Genomic DNA, 20,831 nt, shown 5'->3' with positions numbered 1-20,831 from the left:
GAGGGCAGGGGGGAACATTGAAGAGGACAGACAGTAGGGAAGAGTCACCCATTTGCGCTATGTGTGATCCTCCCACATTGACTTTAATTTACTCTTTCCAGCCCTGGAGGAAGTAGCTGATGTATTGCACACAAATAATGAAATGTTAGTGCTGCCTCTGTGCCAGAGCATGTAGCACAGTTATCAGGGATTCACCTAAACTGGTGTGAGGTGAGCACTGGTAAGGATTCTATGCATATGGGATTTATTGTCTTTGACGACTCTCTACCTCTATATACACAACTACAGCAAAATAATCCACACCAGATCGGGATTATATTTACATTAGACTTTCAATCAAAGCTCCTTCAAAGTATCAATGGTTTTGCTTGTCGTTTTGCTAATGGATTCTTCATCATTAAAGAGGACCTTTTAGTTCCGTCTCACAACTTCTGTTCTTTTAAGAAACCCATGGGCTTCAGGTAGACACTCAATCTTCTCCTTTTTTTTCCCTTCCTGGCTCTGTTTTTTTCCTCCTCACCCACAGATATACATCTACAGTGTCTCTCTCCTCTCTCTCTCTCACACACACTTTCCCTTACACACATTCACACACACACACACCTGCACAAAGACTTTGACTCATCCTTTTCTCTGGATGCACAACATTCTTTTATGGAAAAAAGTTTAATATGGAACCGATATGATCCATCTTCGAGGCTTGTAAGGACATCCTTGTTAACCCGGTGAAAGACAGTTGAAATCTTTACAGGAATGGAGTCGGTAAAACAAAGGATTCTGACTCCTGGGAAGGAGAAACTGAAAAATCTTGCTGGGAAGTCACTCGGTCAAATCTATAGGTAAGGATTTTTTTTGTGTGTGTTTTCATTAAAAAAATGAGAATAACATGATGCTTCCATAGTGAGGTTCTTATTTCCACTTCTTATTATAGAGGATTCTATAATAATGTATTCATGATCTATATCTAAAGCTATGTGTTTATTTTCATTGTGATGCTTCAATATTGTTAATGAGGACTCTAAATTCAGAAGAAGGAAGGAAGGAAGGAAGGAAGGAAGGAAGGAAGGAAGGAAGGAAGGAAGGAAGGAAAGAAGGAGGGAAGAATGCTTTGGATATGTGACACCTTCTCCTAAACATACTTGCTTGTAAGAGGAGAAATTTGGTTTCAGTAAAAGATGTGTCCTTAAGAACCCCAATCTTAAAAATCCGGTGATTCAGGTCTGAGATGCCAGAATGTTATACAGACAAATGTATATGGGGGAGGGGTAATTTATACTTTGAAATGGAAAATGGTTTCATTGAAAAAAAGATAACAACTGAGAATAATAGGAAAACCTTTACCCCATCTTTTCTTTTCCTCTTCCCCCATAAAAAATGAATAAATAAGAGTTTTGATCTGCACTGCTCAGTCCCCCATGAATGATCTTTTTATATGAGAAAAAACATGGAGATCATAAATAATTGATAAATGAATGCCTTTTCTCTAGTTAATTTAAACATGCTCAAAAGAGAGACTAGAAAAAAATCACATCAAAGATCTGCATATCCTTTTTTGAGAAATCTCTCTATATCTCTCTCTATATCTATATCTCTCTCTATATCTCTCTCTATATCTCTCTCTATATCTCTCTCTATATCTATATCTATATCTATATCTATATCTATATCTAAATCTATATCTATATCTATATCTATATCTATATCTATTGGAAAAATAGTGATGCATACATGTAAATCTATCTGCAGAGGAGGCCAATTTTTTGTAGAGCAATTGATGATATCTATGACTATTAAACAAATCAATGCAATTTCAACATAATGTCATATAGTTATGTGTGAATATACCTTATTAGGATCTTAATCTTTCCAGAGCAAAATATATTTTTTTAAAAAAAACTTCTTGATGGTCAAAATGGCGGGATCAACCTGCAGCTGCAGGTCAGCTGTTAGCATTTAATCAGCAAAGCTTCCATTGCGGCAATTCTAACCCTGGTTACAACACTGAAAATATTTTTATTATCTTTCCAGAGTTTCAATGGTATTAATATCCAGGAGGCACGTAACAATTTCTGTGTGGGAGTTGAATCTATTATCAGTCCAGCAAGGAAGGAAGGTCTAGGTCACACATTTATCCCATCTGTAACCAATTATTAGAAATTGCTTTAAAAAAGAGCATGTTATGTTTATATTATTATTATTCAATTTTAATATTCTGTTGTCATCTTTAACATGGATGAACTGTGTATACATTTTTAAATGGCACACCTACGCAAACATGACTGCTTTTGGCACTGTATATTCTGCTTTTCTTATTACCCAGCAGTCAATCATATGAAACGATCCTGGGATATTTAATTTCATATTTGGAATAGAAATTATTCCTCTTTGAAAAAGGAGATTCTTTGATCCCTTAATTCTAATAAGGTTATCTCTTTATTTGAACAGATTTTTGCGTTGTTTTCTCCCACAAGAACTCAACTGGGAGAGGTTTTATTTGTCATTGGGTGGGGAGAAGACAATGCAAAAATCGAATATTGTCCGATGTTTGTGTTCTGCAGATTAAATTAGAATGGTTTATTTGATGATTGTGTTCTACTACTGTAATCCAGGGCAGAACACTTTGTGAAATTCGATTTTCATCAGAGATTCAGGATGGGGTGGGAGAATCTTGTGCTAACTATTGGACTGTGAATCTCAGCTGAGAGAAAAGCTGTAAAGAAAAACTCACAACTTCTGCTCTGTCCACGGTAACTCCATCTTCAGTGTCCTAATTCTCCCAGGAATTGTTGTTACTCTCTTATTCTGAATTATTAAAAGACATTGATGTCAGCCATAGACGGTCAGTTGCACGAAACGAAAGAGGGGTCTGGAGAAATGCTTCCATCAAATATCCATGGTTTCCCTCTTCTTGAAAGGGTATTGTTTGCCTCTGTTGGGAAGATAACAAAAATTTTAAAGGCACGCAACTTGAAAAGGTGTCAACTGTGTGTTTGGGTCACTGCCATGTATACAGTGTAATAAACGTTGCATGTCAAAGACAGAGAAATTTAAAAGCACCACATTATTTTTATTTTAGCACTAATATGAAGGGAAAACAAAATCCAGCCTCCTTAAGGCTGCAATCCTATAAATATACCCTCACCTGGAGGAAGTCTCACTAAATTCAAAGGGGCTTATTACCAAGTAGACTCACTCAAGGGATGAAGCTTTCATTATTAAGAGACAGGATAGCTTTCTATCTTATTCTAATGGCAGGCAGACTAATTTGCAGAAAATGCCCGGGTGCAAGATTTTCTCCAATGGAAAAGTGGCCGACAGCCATTTTGAGATCTGCAAGACAACCACACACCTGCCAATTGTGTAGATTAGCTCCCTCAACAAGTAAGATTCCCTACCGGGAATACCATTATCTAAGCTTGCATGCTTTCCTTCTCCTGTTTGCCATGCAATTTATAGAATGATTGAAGCTGCAAGACCAAGTCTTCTTGGAGCTTGGTAACAAAGAGCATCTCTGTAGCTGTGGAAGGAGGAGGTGCGTCTTAGCACCTCCCCTACAACGTGGAATAGTAAATTAGAATTAATTTTTTAAAAGGCCATTGACTGTTTTCTTTGAAGTGTATCCAGTTAGATAGGTATGATTCGGGACTTCCTAATCTGATGGAGAAAGTATCCAGTTAGCCTAGCTTTTGAGGAGGGGAAAAGTGGCTGTCCTGCTCCTCTAAGGCCCTTAATTCCTCCCTTGGAAATACTACCAATTATTTGGGAAATCTTAGCCAGGATTAGCATTTTCATCCCACCCACTCCCATGCCCTTCAAGAAGTAGTACAGAAAATCGGATTTATTTTAATCCCACCTCATTACATTTCTAAGATTTAGGGACTGGTTGCTTATCCATCAAGTAGGAAAATAATTTTTGTATATTTTTGGGTGCCTTTTTAAAAAAACAAACAAACCTAGAATTACCAATAGTTATCAGGACTATTTTGATTTGGGTCAATCTCTAAATCCACAGCTCTCTTTTCGACGTATCCCGCACACAATTCAAAGAGAGTATTATTACAAGCCTCCCCCCCCCGCCTTCTCCCGGTAAGCAAGTAGATCCCTTGACTGAGCTCTCTTCTCTGATTTGACAGAGTCCTAGAGAAAAAGCAGAAGCCCGAGGACAACATCGAGTTGACGGAAGATGGGAAACCCCTGGACGTGCCCGGGAAAAAAGCGCCTTTGTGCGACTGCACCTGCTTCGGGTTACCTCGGCGATATATCATCGCCATCATGAGCGGACTGGGTTTCTGCATTTCCTTTGGAATCCGCTGTAACCTTGGAGTAGCCATTGTGGACATGGTCAACAACAGCACCATCCACCGAGAAGGGAAAATCATCAAAGAGGTGAGCGAGTTCCAGGAAGAATCCTCCCCTCTGCGCACAGAGGATTCCCGAATGCCTTTCCCGACATCCAGGTTGGGAAGCCAAGGCTCTACCCATCGCCCCTTAGGTTGTGGTTTGAATTATTCCCGTGATGGAGGAAAAGAGGCGGGTCTTTAGAACAAGATGCAAAGCATTGCAGAGTAGAGGTCAAACAAGGGTGCCTTCGGAATGGCGAGTCCCTCTTCTTGCTTTTACTTCCCACCCCTTCTTTTTTTCTCTTTGTCTCTCTGCCATTTCCCATAGCAGTGACTGAGTTTTCCTTACATTGGTTGTGTTTGTTGATTTTCCTGTTAATGACAGCCTGGCCCCCGGTCCGAATTAAATAAACATACATCCCCCTTTCATCACCTCGCCCTTCTTTCTCCTCTCGAGGAGCACCAAATGTAAGAGCCCTCCCCTTTCCCTACCGTTTTCACAAAGCCTCCCAGAGGACTGTTTGGACTTCAGTTCAGATCACCCCAATCTTTTAAGTAACCAGTTGAGACACCCCGTCTTAGCTCCCTGACACTCCGCTAAACCTCCATATTCTACTGCAGAAGACCAAAAGAAAAAGTGAAAACACCCTCGAACTCAGGTCGGCTTCTGAAGACCTCCTGGACACGGTCTTTTGGCAACGGTACAAAAGGTGATTCGCCCTTTCTCTTCTTCAAGGATAGCGATCCATTTCCCAAGCTTTGGAAGATATTGGAAAAAGACTACCTGGAATGGAATTGCAGGTGGTTAGTGAGAGGAGGGGAGAAAGATCAGGAAATCCCAGGACTATATAGGTCAGATTACAAAAGGTAACCGAACCATCTGGAAGAAGAGAATGAGAAATCGCGACTCTGCCCGTTGCCATTCAGCCATCAGGAGTCGAGCGCGATCCAAAGGAGACCTCAGTCTGCTCCCCTAAAATGAGACTTCAGCGCCCCCCCCCCCATTTAGGAGTGTTGATTGAAGTTCCAGTGGTTAAAAATGGTACCTCCATCCGTTTTTTTTTTTTTTTTTTTGTATTTCTCAGGATTGCACCGCCTGTGGATTGAAAGATAGATCGTACCCTTGTAAAAGGAGGCGGCCCCGCTAGCAATCGCCTCCCCCCCCTCGTTTACTTGAATTAGAGGCGTCCCAGGTGCTAAACCTGACACCTAAATACGTTATGGACCTGCCTCGCTCTAAAATCGAAGTGGGACAAGGATGTAGCTATTATCTCGGCCCATCTACTCTTTCAGGTCGATAATAAATAATGATTACGAAACTAATTCGCCTAAAAAACGAAATATCGAAAAGGCCTGGAAAATGTTGAGAAAACTTGGCGTTCTCTACATACATACATACATACATACATACATACATACATACCTACCTACCTACCTACCTACCTACCTACCTACCTACCTACCTACATACATACATACATACATACATTGAAAAAGCAAAAGGGGGGGGCGGGGAGGGAACCTTCATTAAGTTATGGGGAAATTCAGATACCCTACGGCAAGTGGAGTTCCCTAACCACAGAGCGTTGGGGTGGAGAAGGGTTTGAGGTGCACAATATCAAGGTACAATCTTGACGCAAGCAAACATTTTCTCCAAGGAGAAAATGCAGGAATAATTACGTCGAATAATAGCCGAACTTCGCCAATGATCTCTCCCGATCCATCATGAATAGAACCGAGTCAACAAATGGCAAGACAAGTCTCTGTCGTTAGGTTTTGGCTCAGACCGAGCGAGTTGGCTCAGACCAAGCGGTTGCTCAGCTGGTGTAACCTTGTGCGATCTTTCCTTTCAGCGGAGGATCACAGCCGCTTTGGTATTTTATTTTATTTATTTATTTTTTTGTCTTGTTTATCGGTCAGCCTAGTCAGAATTGGATGTGTCATAAAGACCCGTCTCTTCGCCCCCGGCAGGTTACCAAATAAATAAATCAACAGACAGGAATTAATTACAATGACAATCACGGGAACTCTTAGTACCCTATCCTAACGACTCTATTTCGGGTGCAACCCGACCATTAATAAAAAAAGACAAACGACTCGGGATACTTGTTGAACATAGCAGAATAGAGGGACAACAACTCCCATGTGGTTACGACAGACAACCACGGATAGTGTAATTCCGTGGGATTCCAGCATCGCCCCAACCTCTCTTTAGAAATGCTTTGATTTAGCCCGGGTTTTTTTTCCCCCACCACCAACAACTCTCACTCTCTCTCTTTCTCTATCCCCTCCCTCCCTCTCTCTCTCTCCTTTATTGCTTTGGAAGAAAGCGAAGTTCAACTGGGACCCAGAAACAGTTGGCATGATCCACGGTTCCTTTTTCTGGGGATATATAATCACGCAGATCCCCGGGGGCTATATTTCATCCAGGCTGGCAGCTAACAGGTAAGCGCAGCAACCAACATCTATCTCTTCTCCGGTTGCGATGTGGAAGTCAAGGTAGTCTTGCTCGCACCACACTGTGTTGTTTTTTTTGGGTGGGGGCGGGGGAAAGGGAGGGAGAGCTGTAAGCCCCCCTCCCTTCCCCACGACTGGTGCACAATCTCACAAGTTGCATACTTGGGCTTCTTCGCCGGTTCTGCTTTGCGCACAGGGGGCGGAGCAAAATGTCTTCCTTTAGATCAGTGTTTCTCAACCTTGGAAGCTTGAAGATGGGTGGACTTCAACTCCCAGAATCCCCCAGCCAGCAGCGCTGGCTGGGGGATTCTGGGAGTTGAAGTCCACCCATCTTCAAGCTTCCAAGGTTGAGAAACACTGCTTTAGATAGAATCACAGCAGTTCCTTACGGGAAGAAAGAAGCAAACAAGTTGAGTCCCCATTTTTTTCCTGAAGGACCTTCGGTTCTCCCTGGCTGCACGCTTTCAAGAGAAATCGGGAAACCAGTACAAAACGAGGACGGGACTGAATAATAATAAAAAGCCTATTTAAATTGCGCAGGCCAGACGGCCACTGTTTGAAATTCCCTCTCCTAATTGAACAATTCAAAGCTCAGGAATCCCGTTCTCTGGTCTTTAATGGCGGGTGGCCTAAAGCAGGGGTCTCCAACCTTGGCAACTTTAAGCCTGGAGGACTTCAACTCCTAGAATTCCCCAGCCAGCTTTGCTTTGCTGGCTGGGGAATTCTGGGAGTTGAAGACCGCCAGGCTTAAAGTTGCCAAGGTTGGAGACCTCTGGCCTAAAATATCATTTTATAGGATAGGATAGAATAGGATAGAATAGAATAGAATAGAATAGAATAGAATAGAATAGAATAGAACAAGAATTCTGTATTGGCCAAGCGTGATTGAACACACAAGGAATTTGTCTTTCAGTTTGAAACGATGGGATCGTTTCCCAAGTAAGCTATACACTGTACGTTTGCACTCCTTGAACCCGTTGGTTTGGCTCTGCTTCAAGTCACGGGGCGGCCTTTAAGCTTTATTCTCCAAAGATCATCTTTACGGTGTTCCCGCATTTTAACCCAGGGGGTTCTCTATGCCACGTTCTCTAAGCCGATCCACACCAAAGACCTTTATTGTTGGGAGAGGTTTTTTTTTAAATTATTATTTAGAGAAGGAGAAGGCGGGGCTTAAAAATACCGCGGTATCGACCATCTCTGGAGCCCAGCCCAGAATAGGTTGGCTTGGTTTTAGTTAACAAAGCCTTGTTTTCAAACGACTAGAATTGCCCCTCTTCTTAAATGTTGCTACCATTACTGTTATTCGAATAGAGATGGATAATCCAAATATAAAACATATTTTCCCCGTTTGGTTCTAAATGGCATATTGTCGCTGCTTTTGCAGCTGATTATCGAATAGGGCTCTATGTTTAAGGCATATTTTGCTTGTTGCATCATTTCACCTGTCTCTCTCTCCCTGGATTTTCTCTCTCGCCTCTCTCTCTCTACCTGGATTTTCTCTCGATCAGAAGTTGTTTAGAGAGGGGTGATGCTATTTATTATTATTATTATTATTATTATTATTATTATTATTATTATTATTATTATTATCATCATCATCATCATCATCATCATCATCATCATCATCATCATCATCACAGGTTATTACCCTAGTAATAGATCTTTCTGACTATCACTGAGGCTGGCTCGAGTGTTTTTTTTTTTTTATTCTTAATTATCTCCGCTTTCAAAACAACCGGAACAAAAGAGACTCAATCTTTCTTTCTCTCTCTCTCTCTCTCTCTCCCATTAAAAAGCAGCTACGGTGTTATTGATGGCCAAGCGAATAGAGTGAATGAGCCGCCTTCTGTACGGAGCCAGGAGGAAGGAGAAAGTGACTTCCGAGGGTTTTGCAGAAAGAAAGGAAAGCGGGCAGATGGCGCGCGCGGGGAGTGGGGGTTCTTAAGGCTTCGTTTCTATGGTGTCTGGCAAGAGGTTTCAGGCACCCAGGGAGCGAATCTACCTGTTAATTAGATCCTGCGAGGATTCTGGGCTCAGAACGTGCTCAGCCTCTGCCGAGCAGCGTTTGCCCCCCTGCTCATTAAGGAGGGAAGTCAGAGGTCCTAGCGCCGCTCTTTGGGCAGCCTCAGCTGACGACGGTAGAAAAGGCTCTTGAGAAGGCCAAGAGGGAATCTCTAAAAGGCTCTGCCATGGGGGACCGGGCTTTTCCTAGTCTCTCCTCCGGTAAGACTGCAGGCAGGCGGCCCTCTTGAGGCCCGAGAGCTTCATTAACAAGGAAACCACTTCAAATGCCAAGCGAAACCCGCGATTGTCAGCTGATCCTGTCGTGGTTTCCTTGACACCCACGCCAAAGCCTTCGCCTGCTGTTTTCTGTGGTTGGGTTTTTTTTTTTTTTTTTTTTTTTACCCCTTTCGCGGGTACCTCTGCTAAGGTCCCACGCTCGGGTGGGAGGTTCATACGTGGCGTTATATCACGACGCCCTGACTCACAGGCTGAACTCGTGATGAATTAATTCATCCTTCGGTATAGGGCGCCAGCCTAGACAATTGGGTAGGTGAGGAAAACCGTAACCCAGCAAACTTAAGAGGGAAGCGAGGTTATGGGAACACCGGCTGAGCGGTGCAATTTTTTTTTTTTAATCGGAAAAGAGGAAAATGCGACCTGTTGATTTGGCACGGCGAAGGAAGGAGGCGGTGTAACGAGGTAGAAAAGGATGCACTGCGTCGTGCAGTGATAAGTCAAAGATATATTTTCCCCCCCGAAACTTTGAAGACGTTTCGTTTCACACCCAGGAAACTTCTTCAGTTCTTCAGTTCTTGGATGAGAAGCAAAACGTTTTCAAAGAAAATATCAAGAAAGTCCAATTGTCCGCCCCCCTGCCCCCCCCAAAAAACCCCACCCTGGGGACAACCATGACTTGGATGATTGAGAATCTCCTCAGCCACGCGGTGATAACGTTTCCAGAGCAAATAATAAGCTGTACTTTGTATCTGAAGTCTGATGTAAGTGTGAGTCTCCAAATAACGATAAAGAGACAAACTTTCGGATTTTCAGGGCTACTTCCAAGGTTACAAGTATTTCTGCCTGAAAGGCCCATTTGCAAGCTATTCAGAAATTACCATGTTTTTGTAAAGTTGTTTTGCTAACGTGGTCCAGTGGTCCGACTGAATTTTCAAGACAGACGAACTTAAACCTTGCAATTTCTTACGGTGGAAACTGGAAAGACATATTATCTAAAATAACTCATTGATGTCTTTCTAAGTGCGCGGGGGGAGGTGACTATGCTTATAGCTCGAGCTCCTTGTTTTGGCAAAAAAAAAAAGAAAAGAAAAGAAAAGAAAAGAAGAAAAGAAAAGAAAAGAAAAAAGAAAAAAAAGAAGCATCACGATGGCCGGACGAGCTTCTATAGGGGAAATCTTGATTTGAGAATAGAATTCTTCTCCATTAATTTCCCCCTACGAGAGCCATCACTCGACAGCCTGTGCCTTCCACATTAAGAAAGATACTGTATTCAGAAGACAAGCGTGTATGTATCTGATTAACTTATCTATAGTTTAATTAGGTTTCTAGACCTGAGCTATTTCCCTATACCACACTGTAAACAACTGTAAACGGATATATTTGTAGTTCAGACATAATAGCTGAAGGCTAAAACATTCTTGGTTAATCGGCGCTGCTGTCTATTTCGCCGTCAAAATGAGCTCTCCCCCCCCCCCGCGGTCCCCCCCCCCCCATCGTCTGTTTGCTAAGGAGAACATCTTATTTGCCTCCCTCCCTCGGAGGCAGTTGGGCGGGGAAAACGCTTGTCCTATTGGTGGTTTCTCCAGTTGGATGGTCCCTTCGCTCCGCTGAGGAGGAACCAAAAAAAATTTAGGGGCGAAGCCTGCGTGATTGGCAAGCGATCAAGTGATGGAGCGCTTCCTAGGCCTGCCTTTTGGTGGCGCAGTACGGACGTGGGGAAACGAGGCGAGGGAAAAGGAGCTGCCCAGCAGTCCTACTAAGACGCTGAGGAGTAGCTGAGAATCGTACCGTATCGACGTACCTCCTGGTCGCAGCAGTATATGTGTCTGTTTCTAGGAAGGGCTTTTAATCGACTGCGTTCTTGCCTGGTTCAGGAAAGCTTAAAGGGGGGGGGGGGGAGCCCAGGTGGCCTGGGGTTATTTATTTATTTATTTATTTATTTATTTATTTATTTATTTATTTATTTATTGGTTCGATTTATATGCCGCCCTTCTCCGGAGACTCAGGGTGGCTTACAATGTGTTAAGCAATAGCCTTCATACTTTTGTATATACCTGCTTAGTAGGGCTTTCGGACCCCCCCTAAGCGGTGTTCTTTTTTATACAAAGTCAGTTTATTGCCTCCACCATCCGGGTCCTCATTTTACCTACCTCGAAAGGATGGAAGGCTGAGTCAACCTTGAGCCTGGTGAGATTTGAACTCGCAGTAATTGCAGGCAGCTGGCAGCTAAGTGCTACTTAACAGCACTTTAGTCCGCTGCACCACCACAGCAATTCTCCTCCTTCGCCTAAGTCTTCAATGGGGGGGGGAATGGAAGAGCAGTAGTAAGAACAGCGTATGCCAACTGAGTAGGCAGCTGTAAGCCAGAGGTCGATGGGGCTGCAATGAGTGAGCTGATACAGGCAGCTCTCAATTTACGACCACAATTGAGCCCAAAATTGATGTTGCCAAGTGGGAAATTTGTTGAGTTTTGCCCCGTTTTATGAATTTTCCTGCCACATTTGTTAAGTGAATGACTGCAGTTGTTAAATTGGTTTTCCCCATCGACTTTGCTTGTTAGAAGGTTGCAAAAGGGGATGATTACATGACTCCAGAGGCAATGCAAATGTCATAAATGTGAGTCAGTGGTCAAGCGTCCGAATGTAAATCACGTGGGGATGCTGCGATGGTCATAAGTGTGAAAAATGGCCATCAGTCACTTTTTTTTCAGTGCCGTTGTAACTTTGGATGGTCACTAAGCTAACTGTTGTAAATCAAAGACTACCAGTATGTAGTTGGTAGAGATGACCGTCCTTTTAAATAGTAGGAACTTTGTACAGGCAGTCCTTGACTTACAACAGTTCATTTAGTGACCAAAGTTAGAACGGCACTGGAAAAAAGTGACTGATGACCATTTTTCACACTTATGACCGACTGTTGCAGCATTTCCTTAGTCACGTGATGTTTGGCAACTGACTCATATTTATGACAATTGCAGTGTCCCAAGGTCATGTGATCAGCTTTTGTGACCTTCTGACAAGCAGAGTCAATGGGGAAACCAGATTCGCTTAACCACAATGTTACTAACTCAACAACCGTATTGATTCACTTAACAACTCTGGCAAGAAAGGTTGTAAAAGGAGGCAAAATTCACTTAACGAATGTCCCACTTAGCAACATAAATTTTGGGCTCGGTTATGGTTGTAATTTGAGGACTACCTACACAGCAAAAATAGTGGAGTCACCAGGGCATTTTTATAAGGGCCATTTCAGGTAGATGTGGCAATGAACAAAGGCAATGAAGAAAGAACTGTAGTGATACCTTTGCACTACAATGTGCAGTGTGAATGTCAAATGCCAGAGGCCTTCACTGGGCAAGGCAAATAGAATTCTTTATTCTTTATTGGCCAAGTGTGATAGAACACACAAGGAATTAGTCTTTGGTGTATAGGCTCTCAGTGTACATAAATGTACATAAATGAGGCTGAAGTAGAGAAACGATTCTCTACCAGTAGAGAGCTGGCTGGCAGCGCTGTTTCAGACGAAGCCAGACTGTGATAGCTATTTTCTTCCTATGGCTGATTTCAAAAGAGCTTGTTTGCATTGGTAGAAAAACCGCAGCAAGAGGGTTTTTAATTCTACTCTAATTGCAGCCTTTTTGGATAATGCCATGTTATTTACCTAACACAATGGGGTAAGATACATTCCGGAACCTGTCTGAGGACTTATCTCTTATTAGACCATTCAGTCTCGGTTTAATAGGAAAATAATGATAATTATGTGTTTGAGGCAATAAAATCCTAGCAGAGTCATTCAAGGCACCTACAGCCTCTCATTGTTGGCTCTTACTGCTCTTACATGGGCTTGGGGAGAATCAGAGCAGTTTTGTATCTTATATATGTTTTTAAATCGGCACATCCAAGTGAAGAGCATACACAATTTGAATGGGGTTTTTTTCTCATTGAACAGGAAAAGAGGATAGGCCTTTTATTTGTAAGCACTGCAAAATATTTAAACCCAGTGTCACTCAAGATCTCAGTCTCAGCACCATAATTTATAGATTTCAAGATTTACCTTTTTTAAACAATATAGTAGTTGATAGAAATTCAATAAAATGGACAACATCCAAAAAAGGTAATAGCATCTAGATTTTTTTTAAAAAAAATACTATGTAACAGGTTTGATTGAATTTTTTAAAAAAATCCATTATAGAAAGCTGAAAGTTATGTAAGCCAAGTTTCTGTTACAATAATAAATAGGTTATCACAATGGGTGGCTTCAATTTAAACCTGATTAGAAATGCAAATATTTAATCCATGATGCATCAATAAATCAGTTATTTCATTTGAAATCAATTATGCCATTAATGAGCTGTTGTTATGCACGCAGTACTGCCCTTGTGACTCAGTTTTAGTGAAAAGGGTTATATGGTGATCGTGACGGGAATTAAATGTTATTCATAGATGAGTTATACACAGATGAGTATTTATGCTAGAACTACCATTACAGAATATGTATTGTAGTAAATGTAAATGATCCGTTTACTTACGGACACTCATAGTAATCTTTAAATTTTAATAACAAGTCCATTCTTATCCTCCCTAAATACATTATTAGAAATAAGTCATGTAAATATAAAAACCTTGTATTTTTATATTAATAAATAATAAATAAATAAATAAATAAATAAATAAATAAATAAATAAATAAATAATTTTATTTCTATACCGCCCTTCTCCCGAAGGACTCAGGGTGGTGTACAGCCTATTAAAAGCACAAAGACAGACATCAGTTAAAGCTAATTAAAATTATTAAATAATTTCGGCTCAAATTTAAAACCCAAAAAATTTAAAACACCCAATTTAAAAATCATTACATTGATAGCCCGGCCTGGCGGAACAACAGGTCTTGAGGACACAGCGAAATACACGGAGGTCGGAGATTTTATGCATTTCTGGGGGCAGTTCATTCCACAGGGGAGGGGCTCCCACAGAGAAGGCCCTCCCCCTGGGTGTCGCCAGCCGACATAACTTGGCTGATGGCACCCTGAGGAGACCCTCTCTGTGGGAGCGAACTGGCCGGTGGGAGGCTATTGGTGGCAGAAGTCGGTCTCGAAGGTACCCGGGTCCTATGCCATGGAGCGCTTTAAAGGTGGTAACCAACACCTTGAATCTCACCTGGAAGACCACTGGGAGCCAGTGCAGCTCGCACAGGAGGGGTGTCACATGGGCACAACGGATTGCGCCCATAACCACCCGTGCGGCCGCATTCTGGAGCAGCTGGAGCCTCTGAGTGCTCTTCAAGGGGAGCCCCATGTAGAGAGCATTACAATAGTCCAGCCGGGAGTTGACAAGGGTGTGAGTGACCGTGCATTAATGTTGTGCATGCAAAAATATGATGTTGGCATGCCCAAATACATTTCTGTGGATTTCTGTTCAGACAGCTGATGAGTGAATAAAGACTATGCAAATCACTGCATAGTAATGTGACACTTAGCTATGATTACATGTAGATTTTAAATTTGTTCATTGAGAATAATGTGGTCAGAAACCGAAGAGCTTCAAACTGGATGCATATTCTTCCAGCGCATATTTTGCATTCAGATGCAGAGAAAATGCAACACTTAGGTAAATATTATTATCACAAAAAACAGTTTGTGTGGGCATAATGTGAGGCCGCACACCTGCAACATTCATCTTTGCTAGGTTTGCTCCCCTGCAGCCAGCACGCACAACCCCTGATCCAAAAAGTGTTCATTGTTTGTTGTTCACTGCTTTTAAAAAGGGATAAGAAAAACAAAATTCTTATAAAGGAAGACAGTAAGCAACAGGATCCCCCACCCACCCACTCCAATCCCGGATCAGCATCTGGGCTGGGCTTTTATGCTCCTTCATAATCAAAGATACCTTACGGATGGGCAGTGCAATAAATATATTAGCCAAAGACTCCATGATACTTAGTGACATTATAAATATAAATAGCCCTTTCCAAATTAAGGCAGTGATCATTGAATAGGAAATTGGCGATAGCTCAATGTAAGTATTTGACATGTGAAGCATTCTCAAGTATTAAAAAAGACAACAGCAAATATAACTTCACACATTTTATATGCTTATTGGGGGTGAGCCAAGATCAGAGAAAGGATCTTGTGTCAACAAAAGTGATAACATTGGTTGCCCCAGCCATCAAACCCTATAAGGCTTAGATTTATCTCCAAATATCTCCAAGATAGATAATCAGAAAGATAAAGTTCCACCTCTCCTCATACATGAATAAGGTGAAAAAGGAGGCATAAAGAAATGTGTGTGGTTGATACTGCTTTCCACCCCACAATAGCAATTTTTTAATTAGTTGTTCTTGTTCCAAGGTCAAGGATGGGAAATGCAAAATCAAATCTCCCAGAGTCTCTTGCACTGATTGGGCTGTCTGGAAGAATGAATAAGTGATGATAGACTTGGGCACCCTAATGTGGATAGCTTTAAAAGAGACAAATCAATGCAGGATAATAAGGCTACTGGAAAACATATACATTACACCCAGCCCTTGAAGCAAGATGCTCTCAAGTCAGTCGTTGGAACATATAAGCAGGAGAACAGAAGGACTTGTATTGCTTCTAGGCTTGCAAAGAGGGATTTGGTGAGAATAGAATAGTGGAGGCATTGCTCCGATGTAACAGGGTGGTTTTTAAACCTGAAATTTCCTTAAGCTTTTTTGATCATTTAACACTGTGATTCTGAGCATATGGAACAGCTTTCACGTGGGAAAATAGCAATATTTTTGGATATATGAATTTATTTTGGAAAGATCTTCAGCTCTCCCTATTTTGCTGATTCTAGTGCACATTTCTCAGCGATGTGTCTTTAGCAACATTGTGTCTGGCTAATGTTTGCAAATGAATATGAAAACCATATCGGATGTTTTGTATTTCCTGTATGATGGTATTAAATCAGAGTTTGGAGGGAAAGAGGAAGGGATTCTATGGGGAGTTTATGCATCCAGACATACTGTACAGCTCACAATCCTGTTATGTTTCTGTCCTATCATGGTTGAGTTGTAGTCTGTGCTGAACAGATGAAAAATCTTGATTTGCTTGGTAGGTTCGATGCCTAGCGCTGCTGTTTTTTGTGTTCTTTAAGCAACCGTCCCAAGGATAATGCAATTTTCACTGCATATCACATACTTATTTGGAAGAGCACTCAGGCATTGACACTGATGTTATGGAATGACCCATCTCTGTGATTGCACTGTATTCTCCCAAGAGCTCACCGTAGGCTTATAGCTGCCATATATAAAATCAGACCATTGGCCAGACCACATCCTTGCATGCTAGAGATTTCCAACCATGTTGATTCTTAATTCTAATGAAGATATTGGGAATCAATTTGCATGCCAAACATGCAGTCTGTTGTTGAACTGCAGGAAGGGGCTAATCCATGGTGTGCATGTCTAAATACTAGCGATTGTGGGATCAACAAAAAGCAAGGAGCAGCTGCTCCAGAAATAACCAGAAAATGACAGCTAATACAGGGAGCAATAAATAATGCAGTTGACAGCTAGAGTAGGATTCACATGATTAAAGCTGGTCATTGTAATATATTTTATTTAATTAATTTTTATTATAATTAATTTATTTAATTAAAAAAATACTTGAGAATCCATGAATTTTAAATAATGTATTTACATATTTAATACATATTTTATTTGCTTTATTTTATAATCACATTGTTCTTTTGTACAGAAAACTATAATTCCCAGATTATTATGTATATTTCATATTACCCTCTAAAGAAGGCTTCCATAACATAGTTTAAATTCTGGATCCAAAGTATCAAAGCTAGACTATATTCAGGCAGAAATTATATTTATATAATTATATATATGTATATGTGTACATACATACATACATACATACATACATACATACATACATAGGGGGGAGAGACGTGTTATATAGCATTTCCTTTATATGCAGTCTCATATCTGGTTTTAAGTCTATACTGATTCACATTTACTTGTCACTCTTCAAATAAACAAAGAGAAAGATTTCCCTGGGGTGAGGGGTGCGGTGTTCTATGGCCTTTGACAAATAGGTCCTGCTTCTGTATTAATGGAGTTTGATTTTCAAATATATGTGCTGCAAAATGGAATAATAGTATATATGATGCCTAAATATCAAAGCTCTTTGAACACCCAATAGAGTCTGAAAGTAACAACTATTTCATGTACTAATATGCCACAGAGTTGCCAGACTTAATTATCTTTCCTGAAAAGTAGATTTATTGATAATCATGACACATACTTTTAGGGACAAATTTAGGGTACAATATTCTCTTCTTAGATATTTTAGGATGCATAATCTATGACAATTAGTGTTTCAACTTCCAAAGGTGTTCTTCTCAAAAGTTCAGAGTTTTTCTTTTGTCCTGTACATTTACACATTTTATCGTTAGGCTCCAAATCCTAGAGCCAGAAATAAAACGACCATAACATGCTCTTTGTGAGAAAAAAATTAATTGAGATACGGATCTCCCCACATGACATTTAAAAAGGGTTTCCTTATATTCTAGAGACATTTATTACAAGGTGTAAAAGAGTCATATAATTGGAGGAGGGTATTTATGACATCTGTATAAATGCATTAAGACCAGATGAGAGGGTTTTCTTGTGCAATTGCAAAAATATAATTTAATTCGGTTTGCTGCTTTCTGAGCAAGTAAATTCTTGAAAGATGACAAGCTGGAGATCAACCTTCCATTGATGAAATACTCACCAATCCTAATATTTCATTTCTGTAGTTTTCCTTGGCAGTTATTTGACTCCTAAAAGCATATGTTCTATGACCTTCAAACATACATTTTCTGGGAATATTATAAAGTTTCTTTCTTTTCAGTCATTTCCTATGTAAAATAAATTTTGACGGACTATCTAGCCTCTCTGATTGTGTCATATAAGAAGACTAAATAGGTAGCATTTTAGTATGTAAGATACATTTATCCATGTGATGTGGATAAATGAAGTAACAAGAAAAAGGCAGAAGTCGACCAATTTTTTCTAGCAAAATCCCCAAGCGTCCGCATTTTAATATATGTTTTAGATTACAGCATAAAATACTTTTAAAGAAAATAAGTATTTTTTTTTTTGCTTCTTGCTATTACAATCCCATATGAATGGATTTACCAGAATTTACAGTTTATGGAAAGAAGGGCTGTATTCCAGGTGAACATTCTAATAATAAAAAATCTTTTGTATTATATTTTGTATTTAAGAGCCTTGCCAGGTCATACCTGGAAGTCCCCGTCCCAACAGATATGTTATTTGGCATTCTGGACATTACATGTATCCAATACTATGATTAGTTCCAGTCTCACCACCGTGTTGGACTAGATCAGCCTTATTCAATTTCCAGCTTTACATGGCAAAGCTCATAACACAGATTGCACAGTTTGACAATTGCGATCTGGATGGTGCCCAGACAGCTGGACTAGGTGATTTTTAAGACCATTCCAGTTCTGTTATTTTGAATTATTTTCCAGTAATGCACTTACACTGTGGGATGTAGGCTCAATGCATTGCTTTGATTCCTATGTTTATGTAAATCTCAGATCCAACATGGAGAACTTAATGTGTGCTATTGCTGAAATAATGAATCTATATTGTTACTGTGAGATACTAGGGGCAGCCAATAAATTTAACAAACAAACAAAATATTGTACACTGCCCAGAGCCCCTCTCTGAGGAAAATGGGCAGCTAAGAAATAGGAATAGATAGCTAGCCAGCCAGATAGCTAGCTAGCTAGAGATGATAGAGATAATAGATGATATAGATAGCGATAGATAGATAGAGAGATAGATAGATAGATAGATAGATGATAAATAGATAGATAGATAGATAGATAGATAGATAGATAGATAGATAGATATAGATTAGATATAGATTAGATATAGATATAGATATAATTTTTTCTTACTTCAAAGAAAGGTTGTAGGTAAAGTTGGAGAAGGCTGTTGTAAGGTTTCTGAAACTGGATTGTGACTCTGGTATTCACAAGCAAATTTGATGGGCAAGAGGGTTTGCATGTGCAAACCAGGATCCTTGCCAGAACACGCTCCTATTCTGTCTAGATAAGTATTTGTCCAGGCAGAGCAATAACATTGATCTGATAGGTAATGCTCAATCCATTTAGAGTAGAGTAGAGTAGAGTAGAGTAGAGTAGAGTAGAGTAGAGTAGAATAGAATAGAATAGAATAGAATAGAATAGAATAGAATAGAATAGAATAGAATAGAATAGAATAGAATAGAATAGAATAGAATAACAGAGTTGGAAGGGACCTTGGAGTCTAACCCCCTGCTTAGGCAGGAAACCCTACACCACTTCAGACAAATGGTTATCCAACCTCTTCTTAAAAACTTTCAGTGTTGGAGCATTCACAACTTCTGGAGGCAAGTTGTTCCACTTATCCACTTATCCATTTATCCCACCCCATCTTCAAAACTAATTGCATGCTCATTTGCCTCAATGCCTCTTGAATCCTTCCCTCCACCAGTCATGGATGTAGTGTTAGAGGGATAAACTTCTGGAACCAGGTGCAAGTTTGCCACTTGCCTGAAGCGTTTGATGGCACATGGTACACACGACAGTATGGAACAGAAGGACTCAATGGGGAACCTGTCTTGTTGAAAAAGAACATATTGTACTTGGAAACTTTCTATGGTATCTGGTTAGGGAGGAAGGAAGGTTGTTCCTTCAAAGTGAGAGTTGGGTATAACTCTTTGAACAAATAATAAAGATATCATATCTCAGGAGAGGTGAAACTTGGATGCCACAGCAAACATTACTGCTTCTCTCCTTAAGCTTCTCTCCTTGAACGGGCACGCAACTTGGGCGTCCTCCTGGACTCATGGCTGTCTTTAGAAGAGCATATGATGGCCGTGGCCAGGGGAGCTTTCTATCAGGTTCGCCTGATACGCCAGTTGCGCCCTTTTCTGGATCGGGACTCCCTACGCACAGTCACTCAAGCACTCGTCACTTCTTGTCTGGACTATTGTAACGCTCTCTACATGGGGCTCCCCTTGGGGTGCACCCGGAGGCTCCAACTGGTGCAGAATGCAGCTGCGTGGGGGATTATGGGAGCGACAGGGCGCTCCCATGTGACTCCTCTCCTGCGCGAGCTGCATTGGCTTCCGGTGGACTTCCGGGTGCGCTTCAAGGTGTTGGTGATCACCTTTAAAGCTCTCCATGGCTTAGGACCTGGATACTTACGGGACCGTCTTCTGCCACCAATTGCCTCCCACCGGCCAGTTCGCTCCCACAGAGAGGGCCTCCTCAGGGTGCCGTCGGCCAGACAATGTCAGCTGGTGACCCCCAGGGGGAGAGCCTTCTCTGTGGTGGCACCTACCCTCTGGAACAATCTACCCCCAGAGATACGAGTGATCCCAGACCTCCGGACTTTTCGTTGGGCCCTTAAAACTTACCTCTTTCAGTTAGCTGGGCTGTCCTGATTTTATGATGGGTTTTTAAAATTTGAAATTGGTTTTAAATTGAAATGTTTTAAATTATGGGCCAAATTATTTAATTATTTTAAATCTATTTTAACTTTTGTATATAAAGTGTTTTACTTGGCTGTTCACCGCCCTGAGTCCGAAAGGAGAAGGGCGGTATAGAAATTTGAATAAATAAATAAATAAATAAATAAATAAATAAATAAATAAATAAATAAATAAGCTTAGTGCTTTTAGGTTAAAGTAGAGGTTGTGGCCACACACAATATCCATTTGGGTCATCAGAGTGGATGGGATAAAAATGTAGACTTTTT

General features: G+C 40.9%; 1 protein-coding gene across 1 annotated transcript in view; it reads left to right on the top strand.

Annotated features, from left to right (window-relative positions):
• Nucleotides 1-753: 753 nt before the first annotated feature.
• Nucleotides 754-20,831, top strand: part of SLC17A6 (solute carrier family 17 member 6) — a 57,082-nt gene continuing 37,004 nt past the window's right edge. Inside the window, exons 1-3 of the mRNA XM_070957548.1 lie at nucleotides 754-839; nucleotides 4,134-4,386; nucleotides 6,667-6,785. Of these exons, the coding sequence (XP_070813649.1) occupies nucleotides 754-839; nucleotides 4,134-4,386; nucleotides 6,667-6,785 (458 nt within the window). The remainder of the gene's footprint in view (nucleotides 840-4,133; nucleotides 4,387-6,666; nucleotides 6,786-20,831) is intronic.

The sequence above is a fragment of the Pituophis catenifer genome, unplaced genomic scaffold (assembly GCF_029215685.1).
Source record: "Pituophis catenifer annectens isolate HBS135680 unplaced genomic scaffold, rPitCat1.0.hap2 SCAF_1, whole genome shotgun sequence".
In the NCBI taxonomy this organism is placed as follows: domain Eukaryota; kingdom Metazoa; phylum Chordata; class Lepidosauria; order Squamata; family Colubridae; genus Pituophis; species Pituophis catenifer.
This window is presented reverse-complemented; position numbering and strand designations above follow the sequence as displayed.